General features: G+C 38.5%; 1 protein-coding gene across 1 annotated transcript in view; it reads right to left on the bottom strand.

Annotated features, from left to right (window-relative positions):
• Nucleotides 1-20,093, bottom strand: part of SLF2 (SMC5-SMC6 complex localization factor 2) — a 49,151-nt gene that overhangs the window by 16,100 nt on the left and 12,958 nt on the right. Inside the window, exons 5-11 of the mRNA XM_069098751.1 lie at nucleotides 17,674-18,161; nucleotides 16,969-17,039; nucleotides 15,442-15,564; nucleotides 14,502-14,669; nucleotides 12,905-13,007; nucleotides 9,343-9,418; nucleotides 8,059-8,197 (exon numbers count right to left, since the gene is read on the bottom strand). Of these exons, the coding sequence (XP_068954852.1) occupies nucleotides 8,059-8,197; nucleotides 9,343-9,418; nucleotides 12,905-13,007; nucleotides 14,502-14,669; nucleotides 15,442-15,564; nucleotides 16,969-17,039; nucleotides 17,674-18,161 (1,168 nt within the window). The remainder of the gene's footprint in view (nucleotides 1-8,058; nucleotides 8,198-9,342; nucleotides 9,419-12,904; nucleotides 13,008-14,501; nucleotides 14,670-15,441; nucleotides 15,565-16,968; nucleotides 17,040-17,673; nucleotides 18,162-20,093) is intronic.

The raw sequence follows: 20,093 nt of genomic DNA, 5'->3' as shown, positions 1-20,093 counted from the left end.
TTATCCCTCAGTGGCTCTGGTACAAGAAGGGAATAACAACCAGTTAAGCATAGGACTCTATGGAGAAGAAACGCAAAAAGTACCATTTTAGAGGGAAAGGGGAGGGAGACGAGCTTCGCATAAGATTTGTTCCTGTCACTCTTGATGCGAAGAAGAAATAGCATACTTCATTAAGTATAAAAATATCCTACAGGCAGTAGGAGGGGGAAAGGGTTATGAAAGGGGGGTGGGAGTGGTTTGTAGGAAGGGAAGTAGTAAGGGGAAAGGGGAGGAAAAGGGAGTGGTGGTCAAAAGGAAAACTATTAAGGGGTTTGTGATAGTAATGGAATATAAAGATCCCCCTGTATTGGCTTGGTTTTCAAACTGATTGTGTTAAAACCCAGAGCTTGTTAATCCCACCTGTGGGATGGACTTGTTGATGTGAAAAGAGAGTCCTGAACTGGGAGGAGCTGGTGATGTAGATTTGGAGAGACACAAGAGAGAGGCAGAAGAACTTTTTGGAAGCAGCACCTTTTTGGAGGCAGAGAGAGACTGAGAGGATTGCTGAGGGCCACTTTGAATTGCCCTGGACTTTTGAGACCTGCCAAGGACTGAGTAGACATGGCTGTTTTGCTGGTACTTTGTCTGTCTGTTTTGATGTTGTTTTGCCAGATTTGTCCACTGGTGAAAGACAGTCCTGTTGTTGAAGAAGTCCTGGAACCTTGCTGTTGGTTAAGAGCTCCTGAGACTGTCCTGCAGACAGAGAGTGAATACTGTCCACTGGTGAAGGACAGTGCTGTTGTTGCAGGGGTCTGGGAACCTTTCTGTTGGTTCAGAAGCCCTGAAGAAGGATTTTCTTGTTGTATGTTTACAGAAATCCTGGGAGAGGGTTTTGCTAATGTTTTCAGGGGTCCTAGGACTGTTCTGCAGACAGAGGATGAATTAATGAAGAGACTGGCAATGTATCTTGTGGCCTTGCTAAGCCTTGTCTCCCCAGGAACTAAGATTGCTGAGAACTTGCCTCATGTCAAGATGAAGAAAAGACCTCCATTTGGGTATTAAGTGCTATGCTTAAACTTGTTGTAACTCAGGGGTAGATTCAATTGTGAACCAGGGGTGGGGAACTTTTGACCTTTTTGTGTTCTAAGGTTGAACAAATGAATGTACTTTACTTATGTTTGCAAACTAATCTCCATTTGAGAAGAGGGGCTTTGTGATGGACTAAATGAAGGTACAGCCTAGGGGTGGAGTAGTATTTAGAACAGGGACTTTGTAATTGATTGAATGAATGGAAGGTCCTGGGGTGGGGTAGTACTTGGAGATTATTTAATCACACTTAGTAAATGCTGTATTTTGAATGATGTCATATTTTGATTTTCTCTGTTCTTAATTTGTCACTGAATAAAATGGAGAGCACCTATGCTGGTATTCTGAACCTTGGGAAGTTGCCTTTCCTTGGCATTACATTACAGGGGGGAAGGGAGTAGGGAGGGAAAATATGAACATTAACAGGGGCAGGAATAGGATGGAGGGAAAGAAACAGATAACAATTATAACTGTAAACGTGAATGAAATGAATTCTCCCATAAAACGGAAATGGATAGCAGAATGGATTAGAAATCATAATCCTACAATATGCTGTTTACAAGAAACACATCTGAAACAGGGATACACACAAGATAAAGGTAAAAGGTTGGAATAAAATATATCATGCCTCAGCTAAAGTAAAAAAAAGCAGGGGTAGCAATCTTTATCTCAAATAAAGCAAAAGCAAAAATTGACCTAATTAAAAGAAATAAGGAAAGAAATTATATCCTGTTAAAAGGCACCATCGAGAATGAAGCAATTTATGTCCTCTTTACCATTTTTCATTCCAGCTGGTACAATCCGTCCTTATAACCTGACTAATGTATAATGTGAAAGTATCTACAGATCCTATACTTGACTATAAGCCGCCATGGGGCGGGAGGAAGGGGGACAAAATGTGAAACTCAAGGAATTGTGGAATTGAATCCTGTAAATTAAAAGGAAACAAATTAATAAAAAAATAATAAAAATATTAAAAAAAAAGTTTTACTGATCATTTTTCAAGACAAGGTAGTGCAAGGTGAGGCAGAAAAAGATACATAAAATGTGACCCCCAGAAGAAGCTTAGAGTCTTAAGAGGAAAGCTAGGATAAAAAAATGCAAAATTACAATATAATACACTATAAGGGTAATGAGTGGCATAAACAAAAGATGAGTGAAATTCAGAGAAAGGCAAAAGTACTGATGTCCAGAATAAAGGAAGGAGTTTATTCTTTATATTATGCTCTAGATAGATTACATCTGGAGTACTGTCTACAGTTCTGGGGAAAAATTGGCAAGCTAAAGTGTGTCCAGGAAGACATCATTGATTCAAGAGGACTTAAGGCTATGCCACACAAAGCTCAAGGAACTGGTAATGTTTAACTTGAAAAAGAGAAGATTTGGTAGGACCATCAAAACAGTCTTCAAATATCCTAAGAGAAATTATGTGGAAAAGAAATCTTACACATGGCCTCAGAGAAAAAAAAATGGAATTTGCAAAAAGGCAGGTTTTAGGTTTGCTCTAAGGAAAAATTTCCTAATAATTAGAGCTATTCAAAAGTAGAACAGATTGTCTAGGGAAAAGGACACTCCACTCATTCCCTACCCCCCCCCCCCCCCCAACACACATTTTAACCAAGAGAAGGACAGAAGACTATTTGTTAGGGATATCACAGAAGGAATTATTGGCTACTATAAATTCAATTCAGTAAGCATTCATTAAGTGCCTTTATCTAAGGTACTGTTCTTATAAAGACCAAAAACAAAACAATAATCACATCCTGTCCATTAAGGACAATCTACTGGGGAAGGGGAAAATACAAGCCCCTAAATAAGTAAATACAGACTATACACAAAGTTAGTCCAAAATAATTTCAGAGGGAGACCGTACTAAGAACTTGGGAGAATCAGGAAGGTACTGCATAGTAAGCAGTACCTGAGTTGAAGCTAAATGGGAGTTAAAGGACAGGTGACAATAAGGAAGGAACAAACATTTATTAAGCACCTACTACTATGTGCCAGGCACTGTGTAAAACGTTTTACAAATATTATCTAATTTGATGCCCACAAGAACCCTAAACATAGGTGCTATTATTATCCCCATTTTACAGCTGAGGAAACTGAGGCAGACAGAGGTTAAGCAACTTGTTGAGGGAATGGCAGGAGAAGAAGGAATTTACAATCATAGATAGATCTAAGGCTGGAAGGGACCTCAGAAGCCAGACAATCCAACTCCCTCACAGATGAAGAAACTGAGGCCGAGGAAGTTTAGTGACTAGTTATCTATCCATAAGGTCAAGATTTCAAACAAAGAAGAGAAGGTATGAAGCAGGGATTACAAACTGGGAATATAGAGGGGTGAGTGAATGGAAGTCATAATGAAGATGAAGAATAAATTTAGGAGAAATGAGGGAGAGAGAAAATAAAAGGTTATTGTGTGATAGATTAATTTCATAGCTCTGAATCAGAGGTCAAACAATTATAAGTGATGATTCATAAGATTAATGATTTAGAGCAAGAAAGAACCTTAGAGGACAGGTAGTCCACCCTCTCATTTGACAGTTAAGCAAACTGAGGCTCAGGAATGTTAAATGATTTCCAACGAGGTGACAGACGTGACAAGTCATCTTTATTTTATACGGGCAGGTGAAGAGCGGTGAGAACAATTCATGTATGACTGAGGTAAAATGAAAGTGGAAGTTGAGATAGTTAATAAACTGAGAAATTAGGGTGTTTGAAGGGACAACAACCTGTATACTAAAACCCCTAAGTATGAAGGCAAGAGTTGGGGATGCAGAGGAAGACTATGAGACCTGTGTTTACATCTCTGAGAAAGGAGGCAGAATGACCTGGGGACAGTAGAGAACGCACCACCAAGGTAATAAAGATAAGTGGAATGAATCTCAAAGATGGTGAAACTGCTCAGTGACAATGGCAGGAGAGTCTAGAAGTGGCAATGAGGAGCAGCATATGCCCTTTTCTCTTGGAGAGTTAAGGGTGCAGGGAACATAAGAAATAGTGTGTCTAGAACTACAGAGTGATGCACTGTCTCGGGACAGACAGAACCTATGTTTCTCTGAGTATAAAATGAAAAAAAAATAGGAGAATAAGAAGTCCAATATTGGGGGAAATTTGTTAACAGAGTGAGAGTTCCTGAAGGCATAAGAGAAGGGGAAGGAAAAACAGGACAGGGATTTAGGAAGGGTAGGGTTGAAGTAGATAAGAAAAAGGGAACTGGGATCTTTTGTAATTGTTAGAACCTACAATCAATGGAGGCTGCACTTGAGGAGACATGTTGAAGGATGGATTTATAGGCAGGGACCAAGATGCGGCACTGATTTCAAACTGAAAAGAGAACTGGACTTGAAATCAGGAGAGACCTACATTATAATTCTATCCATGACACTTGTTAAGTATATGACCCTAAGCATGTCATTTAACCTCTCCTAGCCTCAGTTTCCTTATTTGTAAAATAAGGTTAATGCTTACAATACCTAACTCTCAGGGTTGTTGTAGAAAACCATTTTAAAACCTTAAGTCACTTAACTTTTACAGGCCTTAATTTCCTCTCCTATAAAAAAAGGATGAGTAGATGACATCTAATAGTCCTTTTAGCTCCAAACCTATGATTCTCTGATTGAAAATGGGGGGCATTCAATCAATCAATAAGTATTTATTAAACAGCTGCTATATGCCAATCACAAAAGCAGAACAATCTCTGTAACCAAGGAACTTACATTCTAACAGGACAGACGATATGCATGTACACAAGAATATACCAGTACCTATCAGATAATCTTGTGAGGAAATATACTAGTGAGGGGGAAGGGAGTAGGGGAATGACCAGGAAAACCAGGAAAGGAATCACAAAGATGGCAGCACTTGAGCTAAGCCTTGAAGGAGAAGCAGGATTCCTAAGGAGTGCATTACGAAGCAAGAGAGATAGGTAGAGCAAAGGCAAAGAAAGGTGAAATGGAGTAGCAAGAAGGCCACTTTAGATAGATTGTAAAGAACAGTGCAGGAAAGAGTATGTAATAAGGCCAGAAAGGTAAGGAGAGGGAGAGGGAGGGAGGAAGAGGGAAACAGGGAAAGTTCATGTGTGTGTTTGTGGTGTTGTGTTGTTCAAACCTGTGTTTAAGAGATCACTCTGGAGGCAGCCTGTATGGAATGGAATGGGGAAAGATTAGAGGTAAGGAGGCTCCCTCTACACTCCAGGTGAGAGGTGAAGAGGGCTTAACTAGAGTTAGGTGGTTATGTAAGTGAACATCATGAATGGAGGCAAGAAAATCAAAGTACATTCTAAGAAAATGGAAGCTAAAGTTCCTATGGAAGTATAAAATTAAAAGGGGCTAGAATGTGGAAGACCTTGAATGCTGGGTTAATGAGCTGGAGCTTTTAGCCTGTAAGGAAATGGAGAATCAGAAAGAGTTTTTGAGCAAAGGAGTAATACAATCATAACTATGCTTTAAGAAAATTGATCAGGCAGGGAAGAGCCTGGACATAGACAGACAAGGTCAGGAAACATATTAGAAACTGGTTTGGCTATAAAAGGGAGAAAAACAGAATGGTAGCTAGAAGGCTGTTAGCAGGTTCAAGTGAAGACCTTTTCTAAAAAAGAATTAAATCTGTACATTTCTAAGAAAAGGGAATGAATATAAAAATTAGTAGTAATAGCAGGTCGCTTTTCTATCCCACTTATTATGTGACAGCTTCTGTGCTAATAAGCACTTTTCAAATATGATTTCATTTGATCTTCACCACAACCTTTGAGACAGTTACTATTATTACATCCCATTTTATAGTAGAGGCAACTGAGGCAAAAAGAGGTTACGTTGACTTGCCCAGGGTCAAAAAGGTAGTAAGTGTTTGAGGACATAGTTGAACCTAAGTCTTCCTGACTCCAGGCTCAGCCTACTGACTTTACAACCTTGCTGACTTAAGATGCCAGAGACAGAAATTTTTCTTGAGAAAACAAGGTCAAGAAGGCAAAAGAGAATAGGGTTAAAAGCAATAGTTAGTACTGGATTAATGAAATTTCTCATTTCTTTCGAGGCAGAAAGGAGACAAGACGAAGGAGTTCCCTTCTGGGAATCTTGATTTTCTTAGTAAAGACCTCAATATACTTGATATGAGTTGAAAGATGGTAGAAGTGAGGATTTTAAAAGGTTAAGATTTACACCACCACTATCTCCACGACCACAACTACCATAAACAATACTTTGAGAATAGCCACTAGCAGGGATGAATGCTAAGGAATCTATGAGAGATGAAAAACAAGACCACTGAGCAAAGTATTGCCTAAACTGAAGCTAACCAGGATTTGTTGCTGTGCAGGTTATCCAGGTTCTTTAATTTTTCCCACTAATACTCTGAGTCAGAAGGAGGAATGAATAACATGGATGGTCAGAATGATCTATGCATGGCCATTATTAACTACGGGTTAAAAGGCCAAGAGGATCTAGAACGTTAATAAGGACAGCATTAAAGTGGCTAAGCATGGCATCTAGCCCGAGTAGGATATCTAATATGGTTAAGGTGGTTTGAATTGGATAAATTAGGGAGTATCATATAACTGCAGGTCCCAATGAGGGCAGAGAGCTGATACACCGAATGTTATTGAGGGAAGAGGTTAAAAGTTAGGAGGCTGTAGCTGGAAACCTGTTAAGTTGAGAGATAATTATCTCTCTATATAATGTTACTTTGAAACTGAACACACATATAATTGATTAGAAGTTGTCAAACCTTCAGGGGACCAAATTATGGGTTAATTTTTATTATGGAGTATCCACAATGTACGTATAACTAGTGTTATAAAGCACATGTAAAGGGTAGTGATCTGAACTTTTAAAGAGCTTACAGAATTATAGTTATAGAATGTTACTGTTAGAAGAGACTTTAGAGATCAATTTTATAATGAGGAAAACTAGATCTAGAGGGGATAAGTAAATTACCCAGTGTCACTCAGCTAGTTGGTGGCTAAAACTGGACAAGACTCAACTTCCAATTCAGTGTTCTTTTTACTATATTACAATAACTCCAATAATTTGGTGCTCTGGGTCACTAGGTGAAAAATCTCTTCAACTGCTAAGGCTAAACAATATAATTGCTTTTTTTAATCTATGTACCACATCTGCACAAATAATGTATCAAAAGTCTCATTTAAATGGCAGCCAAATGTCTGATATAAGGCAAGAAAACTTTGGAAATATCTTGAAAATGGTATGGTCCTTTTCTCCATTCACAACCACTTTACCATTCATTTCTCCCACTCCTCTAAACATACAGTTCTCACTTTTCATAAATTTGCATTATACAAATTCAACTTTATGTAAAGAATTCTGAAAGAAATCCCCATTCCAAAAAAGCTACATACAGTACTATGTTCTCTTTGCTCCTGCCCCTCAGCTTGGTGCTCTGTGGACTCCAAACAATATCCCCTCCAAACCCCACCCCCCCAAACTCAAGACAACCTTCCAAGTGAAAGCAGAATGGACTTGCTGAGAGATTACCACCACTGCCACTGTGGAGACCTCCAGAATCAAGAAAGGAGAACTTCATTCTGCCCCAGCCAGCTAGACAGTCCCTCAGGTGTCTGTCACTGCCCCCACATGTCACCTGTCCTTTCCTGTCTGTCTGGTCCCCAAATGTTCTTCCTCTCAGTTCCAGCCAGGTCCCCTCCTAATGTGCCCTCCTCCTGATCTTATGTCTCTGTCCCCAGCCCCAATGTGTCCTTGACCCATGGGCCAGTCTGTCCTCTCCTTCCACAGCCAAGTGTGCATCCCTCCCTTTCCCACATCCATCCTCAAATTACATAAAAATCACTGTAAGTAGAAATTTTCAGAACAGTTCACTTACATAAACTAAGAACTGTCTGTACTCAATCTACCAATGCTTGGTTTTCAACAGGAACTGCAATCCCTGGACCCTGTAACACAGCTTAAAAGGAAGTAACCTTACTGGTCCCAAACATTAGTGCTAGCAAACTGTGCTACCATCTACAAGAAAACTTACAAAATATCTTCATTAAAGACAGGCTGAAGATTCTGCACAGGAAATAAACACTTAAAATTAACTCCCATGTTGACAAACACAGTTGCTATATCAGATAGTGATGGAATCCAGGGCCAAACTGATGAGCCAGCAGTGACATCTAGAGAAAAGAAGGGATGAAGTATTAGGTCCATTATTGTAGATACTTTTCCAAACTAGAAAAATATTTTTCATATGCTGTACCTACAGTTTCACAGGAAAACAAGATTTTACAGTAAATAAACTGAGTTTAGAGAACTTTAAAAGCAGCTGAAAGGCATACTACAAATGCTTTATCTGGAAAGCCTATGGCTCAATAGATGAATGACAGGAAGAAAACCATTCTTTGTTATTTGTTCATAGTGGGAGTAGTAGTAGTAGTAGTAATTATTTCTAAGTCTAGTTAACCAATGTTTAACTAAACTTAGAAATAATATTGTTTTTGAACTCCATCTATTACCAAATTGAAGATAAATCACTGTCTACAGACTTATATAATCCACAGGTAAACAACAACGTGTTGCTATATGCAGAAGTCTTCTCTCAAAAATAGCAATTCCACCCTCTAAAAAAATTAAACTGGCCTACAACTGTTATCCTTATCACGGTGCATGATGCCAATCTGTTTCTCAGTGTAATACTGTTTGTTGCTGTTGACTACATCCCAATTAATTTTTAACTTCCAATTATACTAACACTTCTGGCAAAGCAACCCACAAGCTGGGAAATTACCCAATTAGGGCTGTCACTTAAATGATTTGGAAACTCTTTTCTCCTGTACAACTGGAACACACAGATACTCTTTTTAACTTTGATCAGAAACAGGTCATGAGCACCTCATTCCATTACTACACATTTCAAAATTACACAAGCAATTTAAATCACTAAACATACTTAATCCCCTTCAAAGGCAGCTGGTGGCACAGCGAATAAAGCGCTGGCCTAAAGTCAGGAAATTCTCAGTTCAAGTCTTGCCTCAGACACTAGCTACATGACCCCTGAGCAAGTTGCTTAATCTGTTTGCCTCAGTTTCCTCAAATGTAAAATGGAAGAAATAATAGCACCTACCTCACAGTACTGTTTTAAGGATCAAATAAGATTTTTTTAAAAGACACTTAGCATAATGCCTGGCATATAGTAGGCACTACATAAATTCTTATTCTCCCCTTTCCTTCTCCCCTCTCCCCTCAACTTAGGAGACCCAAACCAGGCAGTATCCAACAGCTCTATACTAAGGAAACAGAAAGAATATATCTTCATACTTACCATTTCTAATTGTTATGTCTATCAATGTATTCAAAAGCTGTATAGAAACAATATAGTCTGTGTGAACAGACATCATCTGTCAAAAGAAAATCATTTAATTTTTTTACACAAAATTCAGAGGAAAGCACAATTGAAACTGAAAATTTCATGTATTTTGTAGTAAGAGCTAAAAGGCAGTATGTGTGACAAAGCTAAAGGCAACAGACTTTACTAGTTTCAGCCATGGATGCTAACACTATCAGGTCACAATCTGATAAACAATTTTTAAGGAACAAAACTGCAAAAGACTGAACACGGTACAAGGGACACAAAAAGGGACTTGAAATGGCCAGAACGTCTTACACAGAGGTGCTTAGATGGGGAAAGCATAAAATGAGAGAAACAGTTGATTTGAAAATGATTCTGAGGGTTTTAATGGGTTTCAAGCTTAACAAGTCAAGAGCCCAATATGGCATTTTTTCCCTTTTTTGCACAGTCACTAGGCTGGTGGACCAAAGGAATGCTAAACATGGAGGGTGTTTAAGATTTGAATGGAGAGGTACCACCTAGCTGAGCATACACTTAGGTAAAATTAGAAGTGAATGGTTGGACCCTGAGTAGTCACTAACTGCCACCCTGTACTGTTTAATAGTTTTGTCAGTGACTAGGAGATAAAGGCATAGATGGCATGCATATCCAATATGCAAATGATAGGAAGGTGAGAGGGGCAGTTCTTCGAACAGATGGTAGAAATCAGGTTCCAGATCTATAGGGGCTGGACCAAAGAAGTTAAATGGCCATCTGTGCCACTGACTAGCTATGCAACCATGAGCAAATGACTTCCCCTCTCTGGATCTCAGTTTCCTCATCTGTAAAACAAGGAGTTAGACAGATGATCTTTCAGTTTCTTTCTGGATCTAAAAACAAGGAGTTAGACAGATGATCTTTCAGTTTCTTTCTGGATCTAACAACTTATGACTCTATGAGACAGAGCAACAAGGACAAATATCAAGTTTTTAAGCTTGAGGTTTTTAAGAATCTATTACTTAAGGACAGGGTAAAGGAGACCTGGCTTGATAGCAGTGCATTTGAAAAAAAGATCCAAGGTTTTAGCTGACCACCAGCTATTACTACTGCTTCTGTTGGTAGATCAGTTTAGGTTTTGTCTATGAATTAAGTATTCTAATAATTATAGGCAGCATTTAGGTTTTATACAACCCAACAAGTGTTAGAGAGGGCAAAATAGAAAGAAGATAAAATCTATTCAGATTATTCACAGTAATTTCAAGATCAGCAATGGGAAAGACTCTATTGGTCAAACTACATCTAGAATATTATATTCAATTCTACACTAAGGAGGAAGGACACTGAAAGACCACCCAGGATGAGGGGTCCAGATAATATGTCAGGAGTAATAATGGACGAAGGGAGACAGAAGACATAGGAAAGATGAAGATAGGCCCCTTCCAATTCTAGAACCATTTACTGAATTAGTGGATGAGATTAGGTGCTGGTCTTGGTCTTGGCTCTGTCACCAACTAGCTATATGACAATGGCAGTCATTTCCCCTCTCTTGGCCTCAGTTACCTCATCTGTAAAATAAGGAGGTTGGACTAGGTAATCTAATTTCCCTTTTAACTCTTAAAGTTTCTGAAGCATATCAAATAATCCTAAAACGTTGAGTTTTAAGAGACCTTAGAGATCATCTAGTGACCAGATAGACTATCCCACTCATCTGGAATAAAAGGAAACTAATACTCACATAGTCTAAATAGTTTGTCCAAAGTCACAGTGCCTGGCTGTTTGGTCATTTCAGTCATCTCTGACTCTGTGACCCTATTTGGGATTTTCTTGGCAAAGATACTAGAGTGGGGGGTGGCTAGGTAGAACAGTGAATAGAGCACCCGCCCTGGAGTCAGGACCTGGGTTCAAAACCAGTCTCACACATTTAACACAAAAACTAGCCATGTGATCTTGGGCAAGTCACTTTAACCCCAATTGCCCTCCAAAAAGAAAAAAAAAGATACTAGAGCAGTTTGCTGTTTCCTTCTCCAAATCATTTTCCAGATAAGGAAACTGAGGCTAACAGGGTTAAGTGACTTGTCCAGGGATCAGCCAGCTAGTGTTTGAGGCCATATTTGAACTCAGGTCTTCCTGACACCAGGCCTAGTACTCTATCCAGTGTACCACCTTGCTGCCTAGTTGGTAGCAGAGCTAGAACTAGAACTCAGGTCTCCTGACTATCAAATCAGTACTCTTTTTACTGTATCACACACTTTATCATATCGCCCATTCAATATCTCCAAGCTTGTTTCTATCAGACTGGAGAAGAAGCAAACTGTTCATGTCACAAAAACCCATTGAGAAAAAAATACTGAGGAGAGTATGATGAGCAGTTTGCTGACTGAATCATCTTCAATTTCTCCCTCTCACTTCACATATCTTATCAGTTGCCAGATACCTGACTCTATAGAAATAGCATCTCTCACATCTGTCCCCTTCTCTCCACTCACACTGCTTCAATCTTAACTGTGGCCCTTGTCAGCTCTCATCTAGACAGCCTCCTCCCTGGTCTCCCTGCTCCAGGTCCTCCCCTCCTCTCCAATCCATCTTTCATAGAGATACCCGAGTGACATTTCTAAAGCACATGTTTGACCACATCACTCTCTTGCTCAATAAGCTCCAGTGGTTTCCCCCTTAGGATCAAAGAGGGACTCCTCTATTGGGAATTTTAAGTCCTTTGCAACCTACCTTTCTAGCCAAGATAAGTATTTTAAAAGGGGACTTCTTTCTTGTTGTTCCTCAGACGCAACATCCCATCTCCCCTCTCTATGACTTTACCCTAGCTGTTCCCCATACCTACAATCCACCCTGCTTCATCCTAAGTCCCTTGGGACCCCTAATACCTTTCAAAGATTAGGGCTTTCCTGATCCTCTCAGCTACTAGTGCCGTCCCTCAAATTACCTTATATTTACGTCTGAATATACCCATACATAGGCATGTATGTTTTTTACATGCGTAGTCACTGTGTTCTCTCTAAAAGTCTAAGTTTCATTCTTTGGACTTGTCTTCCTAGTCCCCAGGACAGTGCCTAGCACATAGAATTTAGTATGCTAGGTAGTAAAGTGTTTGCCATCTTTCCGAAGACAACATAAGCTAGGGGCGGCCAGGTGGCTCAGCAAGCAAGAGCACCGGCCCCAGTGTCGGGATGATCTGGTGATCGAATCCGGGCTCAGATACTTAGCACCCACCCAGAAATAACTGTCTATGTAACCTTGAGCAAGTTACTTAACCCCAATTGCTTAAAAAAAAAAAAAAGACAACATAAGCTCCTGGACAGAAGAGACCATTGCACTTGTCTTACTCTCCCAAGTGCCCAACAGGAGCTAGCACATGGCAGGTACTTAATAAATGTTACTGGCTGATTTAGGCTAATGCTTCTCACTTGTGATGTTTTCCTAAGATCACCTCATTCAAACAAATTTATCTAGCACTTACTGTGGCAGATAAAAAGGGTAATAAGACATGATCTTATAAAGCAAGATAACCCAAAAGATTAGGCAAACACCTTATTTCTCTCACCTGAAACAGCCACTTTAACACAGGTATAGGACACTGGATGTAGTGATAGGCAGTGCTGAGATATCCTTGTGTTGTTAAAAAAATCTGCTGTGTTTTTCCTGATCTGCAAAACACGGGAAACCATTATCATACCGTAGACATTATGGTAACATTCAACTGAAAAAAAAAAAAAAAAGGTTCCCATTCTGGTTTTAGCCAGTGCTAAATGATGCATCTCTTCCTCTGTAGTTGGTTAATAGCACCTATCATAAATGCACAACTTGTCCAAACACAATCTACCTCTGTTGGTTTAGGGTCTGTTCTGATTTGGTACTTAATGGCTGTGTACCAGGGGAATAATTGAAACTGACTGCTTGCCAAAGTCACCTAAACTTCTAGGAAAGCATTAAGAACAACCGATTCCTCCCTTAAAATTGCCTGGAGATGGAAGAGAGATAGGGCTATACCTTGCTCCCCAAGCATGTTCTTTCTATAAGGTTTCTTACCTAAAGGTCTGTAGCCCAGAGCAATGTGGGGGGAAAGGCCTTCTCCTCTCTCTTCACTGCTAGTGAGGCCTTGTCTAGATAGCCTCCACTCTGTATTACTTCTACTTTAAAGCATACCTCCCTTCTCGAAGTGGTAGAGTTAAAAAGCTTTTATTATGAAATTCAGGGACAAACTAAGATAGTAAAATAAGACAGGTCCCTAACCTAAGGAGGTTATCTTCTATTTAACTCTACTGAATCCCTACCCTGAATCCTCCTGCATGGGTCCTATAGAGTTACTACCCCCTTCAGTCTCTATTCATAGTTACTTCAAGCTCTCTTTATCTGCTGAACCATCACATATCCTATGCATCCCTATCCCCAGCCCAGCAGGTATCAGCTAGGTCTTGATTATCGACATGTCAGAAAGGCACAGTGGCAAGAGGTGATGGTGGAAGCAGAGGATGTGGATCTTTTTTCAGTCTCCATCTGTAAAAATGAGAGAGCCAGACTGCAAAGATGACATCTACAAAGGTCCCTTACAGCTCTCCATTTTATGATCCTATGATACCTGTTACCTTTCAGTGCCATAATTCCCTCAACAGCTATTTCCACTTAGTCAAGTACGAAACAGGCCATTCTCTGCTCCCTTGAAGTGTCTTTGGTCCACTTGCAGTTCAGCCTGAAATTGTACTTAGCCTCTATTTGCAATTTATCAGTAAATACTCCAGGACTACTAGTAGTCAATGAGGGTCTGATACAGGTCATGAAGGCTCAGGTCTAACTGCCATTCACTCTTCCAGCTTGGGGTTTTTATTTATATTATCCCCAGGTGTGGAATGACAATGCTTCTAAGCTAGACTTCCTGGAACCTATTATCTATAGGAATAGAATGCCTGAGAGAGACAACAACTTTGGATAAGTGACATAATGAACTGACTTGCCACCTTCTATCTTTAGTCAGGCAACAAATAAAGCAAAAGTAAGTTTAAATGAAAGTAAACCAGACAGGTTATAAAAAGTAATCACCCTCTAAGAATAATGCATAAGAACAAATTATAATTGCAAGGTTTCTGCATGTGCAATATTTTTTACTTTGTGCCGTAAATTTCTTTTGTTGCTGTTCTCCTTACTTAAGGATAAGATCTTCAATAGCATTCTTTGGAACAAAATTACAGTCTCGTAAGTCCAATGTATGTTGATTGAAAATTTTTCCATAATCAAAACAGTGAAATATTTCTTCTCCAGGATGGCAATCAGGAATAGCATCAAGAGCTATGAAGAATTTCCTGATAAACTCTCTATTAAAAAAAAGCAAAAGAACCCCACGTTATTGAGGACTAAACAGTATTCATATGCAATAAAGAATTCAGGTAAATATTAATTTCTGTATCTTCTGAGGTTTCATTTTTATCAACCTCATGGGGGACTGAATCTTAAAGGTTTGCTCAGATTTAGCTAAGTTTGGAGGGAGCAAAGTATACCAGCAGGAACATGAGCCAATCAGGAAACCCAGGTTCAACAGTCTGGGTTTTATACCAACTAGGTATGTGGCTTCAGGCAAGTTATTTCTCTTCTCAGGGCTCAGTTTCCTCATCTACAAAATGAGAAAGTAGTAATAGTCTTTTTAGAACTCTGACACAAAGTAAATTTTAAATGATGATTCACATTTATAGAATGCTCTAACTTTTGCAAAGCACTTTTCTCATAACCACTCTATATGGAAGAGGAAACTGAGACTCAAGAGAGGTTATTCAGACCCAGGTCCCTCAGACTTCAAGTACAGTAATCTTTCCATAACACAACTGACCCTTGCCTAATGATTTAAGTCAATCCTTGAACACTTAGCACAAAGTCATGGTTATCTCTGAGAAAAAGTTGAACTGGGTCAGGAAATAAATATACTTCCTGGGAAATGGCCTTGCATGGTGTTACCTTATCATAGCATCCTACCTTTCTTCTAACCCACATCACCAAGGCTTAGAAAGTAATGGGCAGCATGAAAAGAGGCCATTAGATTTGTTGACTACTACATAGAATTTGAAATGTAAATGAAATGAAGTGCATGTTTACCTATGCTCTTCCTGGAGTTCTGCACTTTCATCTGTATTTGCTGATTCTTCTGTCTCCATTAGGGATTTTATTCCCTGACCTTTCACTAAATCTTCCTTTAGCTCTTTTTCCCATTCATCTGACCTAGGAGAAATAAAAGAATTACATGATAAACACAATTTATATTTTAAACACCTCTCAATTTTTATGACCAGCTATAACTTACAAAAAAGCCTTTGTTATAAAATACTTTGCTTTATGACAAATTTAGTCATTTCATGGGACTAACTTATGGTTCAAAACAAAATATAAAACACATTATAGTTCAAATAACACATGAAGTCTACAAATTGGGTGTTTTTGTCCCTAGTTACTGGTATTCTAAGAGTCTCCAGTATCATTGTCTTCTATCAGATTTCCTCTACCTTCCAATAGTTCAATGTTCCTCTCAATGTCCATAAATAATTTATGACAAAAGAAGTAAAAAGTCCAAGGGAATGGAGACCCCTGATTTGTTTAATATGAGTTTTATCATAGATTCCCTTATTTTATATTGACCAAATAACATTCTAGTGAGTTTCTCAGTAAGTTTAAGTTCTTCTAATCAAGTTTTCTACATATTCATCAGATATGTAACCTAGAGTAAACAAGCGAGAGTCAACTTTTAAGGGCAGAAACCATGTCTGTTAGCACTGTACATATATATATATATATGTACACTGTACATATGCACTGAAATATAAAAACAATTTTTTTTTCCTTTTTGGGGAGAAGGCAGGGCAATTGGGGTTAAGTGACTTGCCCAAGGTCACATAGTGTTACGTGTCTGAGGCTGGAATTGAACTCAGGTCCTCCTGACTCTAGGGCCGGTGCTCTATTCACTGCGCCACCTAGCCACCCTTAGAAACAATTTTTGCTTGTGCTATTGATCCTAAGGCTTTGTCCTATCAATGAGGTGTTACGATTGTGGGAAACAAAAATTATTTTACAGTGCCATTTAATGATGTAATATTCTATTTTAAAATGAGCTTACTCTATGAATAAGATAATGCATCTCAGATAAATAAATTGATATTATGTGAAGAGAGACCACTTTTTTAAAGCAAATAATTTATTTTTCTTTCTTATAGCCACTGTCACTTCCCAACAATAACCTGTCTCCATCCAAAAGAACCCTAAGTAAAACAAACCAATACACTGGCTACAGCCAATGAGTTAGATGTATATCAGTCTTAGAATATGACTCATTTTGCAACTGCTGTCCATTGCCTCTCTGTCAACAAGAGGAAGACATACTTCATCACCAGTACCCTCAAGTCAGGATTTGAGAGACCATTATGCCACCATAAATGCAGTTATTTTTTATTGTGGATGTCTTTGTAGACAAAGGAAGCTATAGAGACCGAATCTCTTGTTCAAGTGTAAAAGTCAGGTGAGCACTATGCTGGTAGAGAAAGCTTGACCTATGGCCACACAACCTTGGGTTCAGGGAAGCCATGCTTCCATATGAATAATGGTCAACCTAATCAAATAAAGCACAGTGCTAACCTTGGAGGATTTTCGTTCTCCTTCACTAGGCGCTCTAAACTGTTCTCAAAACACTGGTAACGAACACTTACCTACAATGAAAAGAAAATTTGAAATATACTTTGCAACATAGCTTTTAACAACAGAATTAGGCTATTTAGGGAGTTGTTATTCAGGAATTCGAAAGATCATTTTCTATTCTAAGCCTTTCATGCATGCTAAAATTGATATCCTTCTTTAAAGTAATTTCTGACCCTATCAAGTTAGAGATTTAATACTAAGATCTTCAATAATCCATCAGTGCTGTTAACCTTAGATTATAAGAAACTGAATGCATAAATTCAAGACCTCAGTGTTGTACCTCATATCCATTTCTTAATTATATTTTGAACTCATTAAATCATAAATTATAAAGTACTGCTACCACCCAAAATAAGCTCATAGGCAGCCTATTCAACAACCAAATTTCAAAACCAAACATTTTAGAATTTAACTCAGCTCTTCTCTCCAGACAGATGAAGGATCTTGCTGACTTATAGCCTCTAAATCCTGACACCTCCACATCCTAACTTTACTTGCAAAATATAAAAACTAAAAGTATACAGGGAACTCATCTGCTGAACTAGGAAGTAATATAACAAAACCTGAATTTTTTTTAAAGATGATGCTTTTCCTTAATCTACTTTCCTTCTTTCAAGGCAATACTAATAAAGTAGAACCACTTACTGAACTGTTTGATGATAATGATCTGGGTATTTCTGAAAGAACAAAAGGTTTTTCTGGAGTTGCAGGTTGACTGGAATTCAAAGACATAATTTGTTGCAGTGGTTTTAATACAACATCTTCCTCATCACTTTCCAGGTTGAAATCTAAATTTTCCTCATCACTATCAAAACAAACTTTTAGTTTTTTTCTCGGTATATCACTTGTGGAACTGGAATTTTCTAAGTTTTCATGTGAAGGCCTTGAAATGTCTGTGCTGCACAATACAACATCTCCAAGTACAGCTGGAGGACCCTTAGTAATACTGCTGTTTTGAAAAGGCAAAGATTTACTAGATGTTTTCACTGAAGAATTATTAGCAACATCTTTGAAATTCCTCTCTCCTTGTTTCTCAGTCCTGGATGACAAAGAAGAATATGTAATAGGTGCTTTAGGTAAGGTGGCCTCTCTCTCTTTTTCAGAAGATGAAACAATGCATGAGGATTCAGCATCTAAAATAAATAAAGGACAAATTGAATGTTTCATTTCATTTGATGCCAAAGTGTAGAAAACTCTATTTTTCTGAGGGCTGATGCTAGTTTTAAATCTGGTTATTTCTGAGATAAAGGTGAGAGCTGTGCTGAAAAAACAAACAGAATTCCCACAACCTTTCTTTGGTATTTGCAATGTGAATCTGGTCAACACTTCCTCGTAAATAGTTTGCCCAGGTATACACAGCCATTGAGAGTCAGCATCAGAATGTGAGCCCAAGTCTTGCTGAGGCCAGCTCTATATGCACTACACTTTTAAGAGGGTTTCTCTGAAAATGAGTTAGTAGCTTTATATTGGTCTTTGAATCCAGGATTCAAACTTGAAAGAGATAACTGAAATCCAACACTCTTATTTGGCTTTGTATTTTCAGTGCCTAGCACACCATTTCTTTTAACATTGTTGTCCAGACTTGTGATTTTCTAATGTGGACCTTTCACAATTCTATTTTGCTTTTTTTGAACCAGACATGTTTTCATCAATACAACTAATTTCTATTAAGAAAACTCCTTCTATCAATTCAGGTCAGTACCAACTCTTCAAATGAAAGCCGGAGTTGTCTGGAGCACTGAGAGGCTAAGTGATTTGCCCAATATCACATAGCCAGGATTTGAACCCAGGAGTCTCTGACACTGAGGCCTCATCACTGCACTATACTGTCTCTCATATAGCAGACACCAGAACTGAGCTGTTTCCCACAGAGATGGAAAGATTTATCCAAACTCACATAAACAGTGATCATTTAGAGAGCACATCTAATTTGGTCCTCACTATACCCCAGTGAAATAAAATTTACAGTTATTATAATCCCCATTTTATAGACTCAAAGAGGATAAAGTCACATAAGAGAGCTACGATCAGAACTCAGCTCCCTAGCTTCTTTCCTTTATAATATATTGCCCTACAGATGTGAAAAGTTAACTGTCTGGATAATTTGATTAGGATACACCTCAAAATCAGAGTAACCCTAGGATATGTTTTTCAAAATCCTAGTCAGCTTGACAAAACTCAAATGTGATGTATTCTAAACACATTTCAACGAAATATTAAAATGTCTCAACTCTATTTCAATTTGCCGGTATACACAGATGTGGCCTTAGTCCCATTTTCTTTCCTTCAATACAGGTAATCCCATTTCTTGACTGGAAAGAACAGGTCAGAATAATTTCGTTTTTAAAGCATTAAGTGCCATGTTGTTGTTCAGTCATTTTAGTCATACAAAAGGAAACTGATACTCATATAGTCTAAATGGTTTGTCCAAAGTCACATTTCATTTAAGTCATGTCTGATCCCATTTGGGGTTTTCTTGGCAGAGACACTAGAGTGGCTTGCCATTTCCTTTTGTGGCTCATTTTACAGATGAGGAAGCTGAGGCAAACAGGGTTAAGTGACCTGCCCAGGGTCACACAGCTACTAAGTGAGGCTGGATTTGAACTCAGGTATTCTTAACTCCATATGGGATCTCACGTGGAGAAAGTTTAACAAGCCCTGTACTATACCACCTAGCTGCCCTAAATGCTTTGTTAGAAAGCCAAAAATAACTGATATGGGACAAGACTAGGAGACAAAGAAAAATATAAGGAGATTTGGGATTGACTCGTATTAGATCTGTCCTAATTCGAAGTTTAAGGTCAAAAGAAGGCAATCAACTGTCATGTTACAGAGAACTATCATGCAGAAAACATCAATAAAAAATTTCTTCACTGTTTACCAAAAAAAAGACTGAGCAATCCATCAAAACGAGTAAGGAAGAAATTTAATGTATTTGTTGAAAAAGCTGAATAAGCCAATTATAAGTTTTAGTAATTAATAATTTTACTTCTAATTTATATCTGAAATGGAAGCAAAGACTTGCTCAGGAGAGTAAAGCAGTGTTACAATTTACCATTCCTTGC

Source organism: Petaurus breviceps, unplaced genomic scaffold, assembly GCF_028583685.1.
Source record: "Petaurus breviceps papuanus isolate PSGF00001 unplaced genomic scaffold, PetGlider_PUasm1.0 37, whole genome shotgun sequence".
Classification (NCBI taxonomy): Eukaryota; Metazoa; Chordata; class Mammalia; order Diprotodontia; family Petauridae; genus Petaurus; species Petaurus breviceps.
This window is presented reverse-complemented; position numbering and strand designations above follow the sequence as displayed.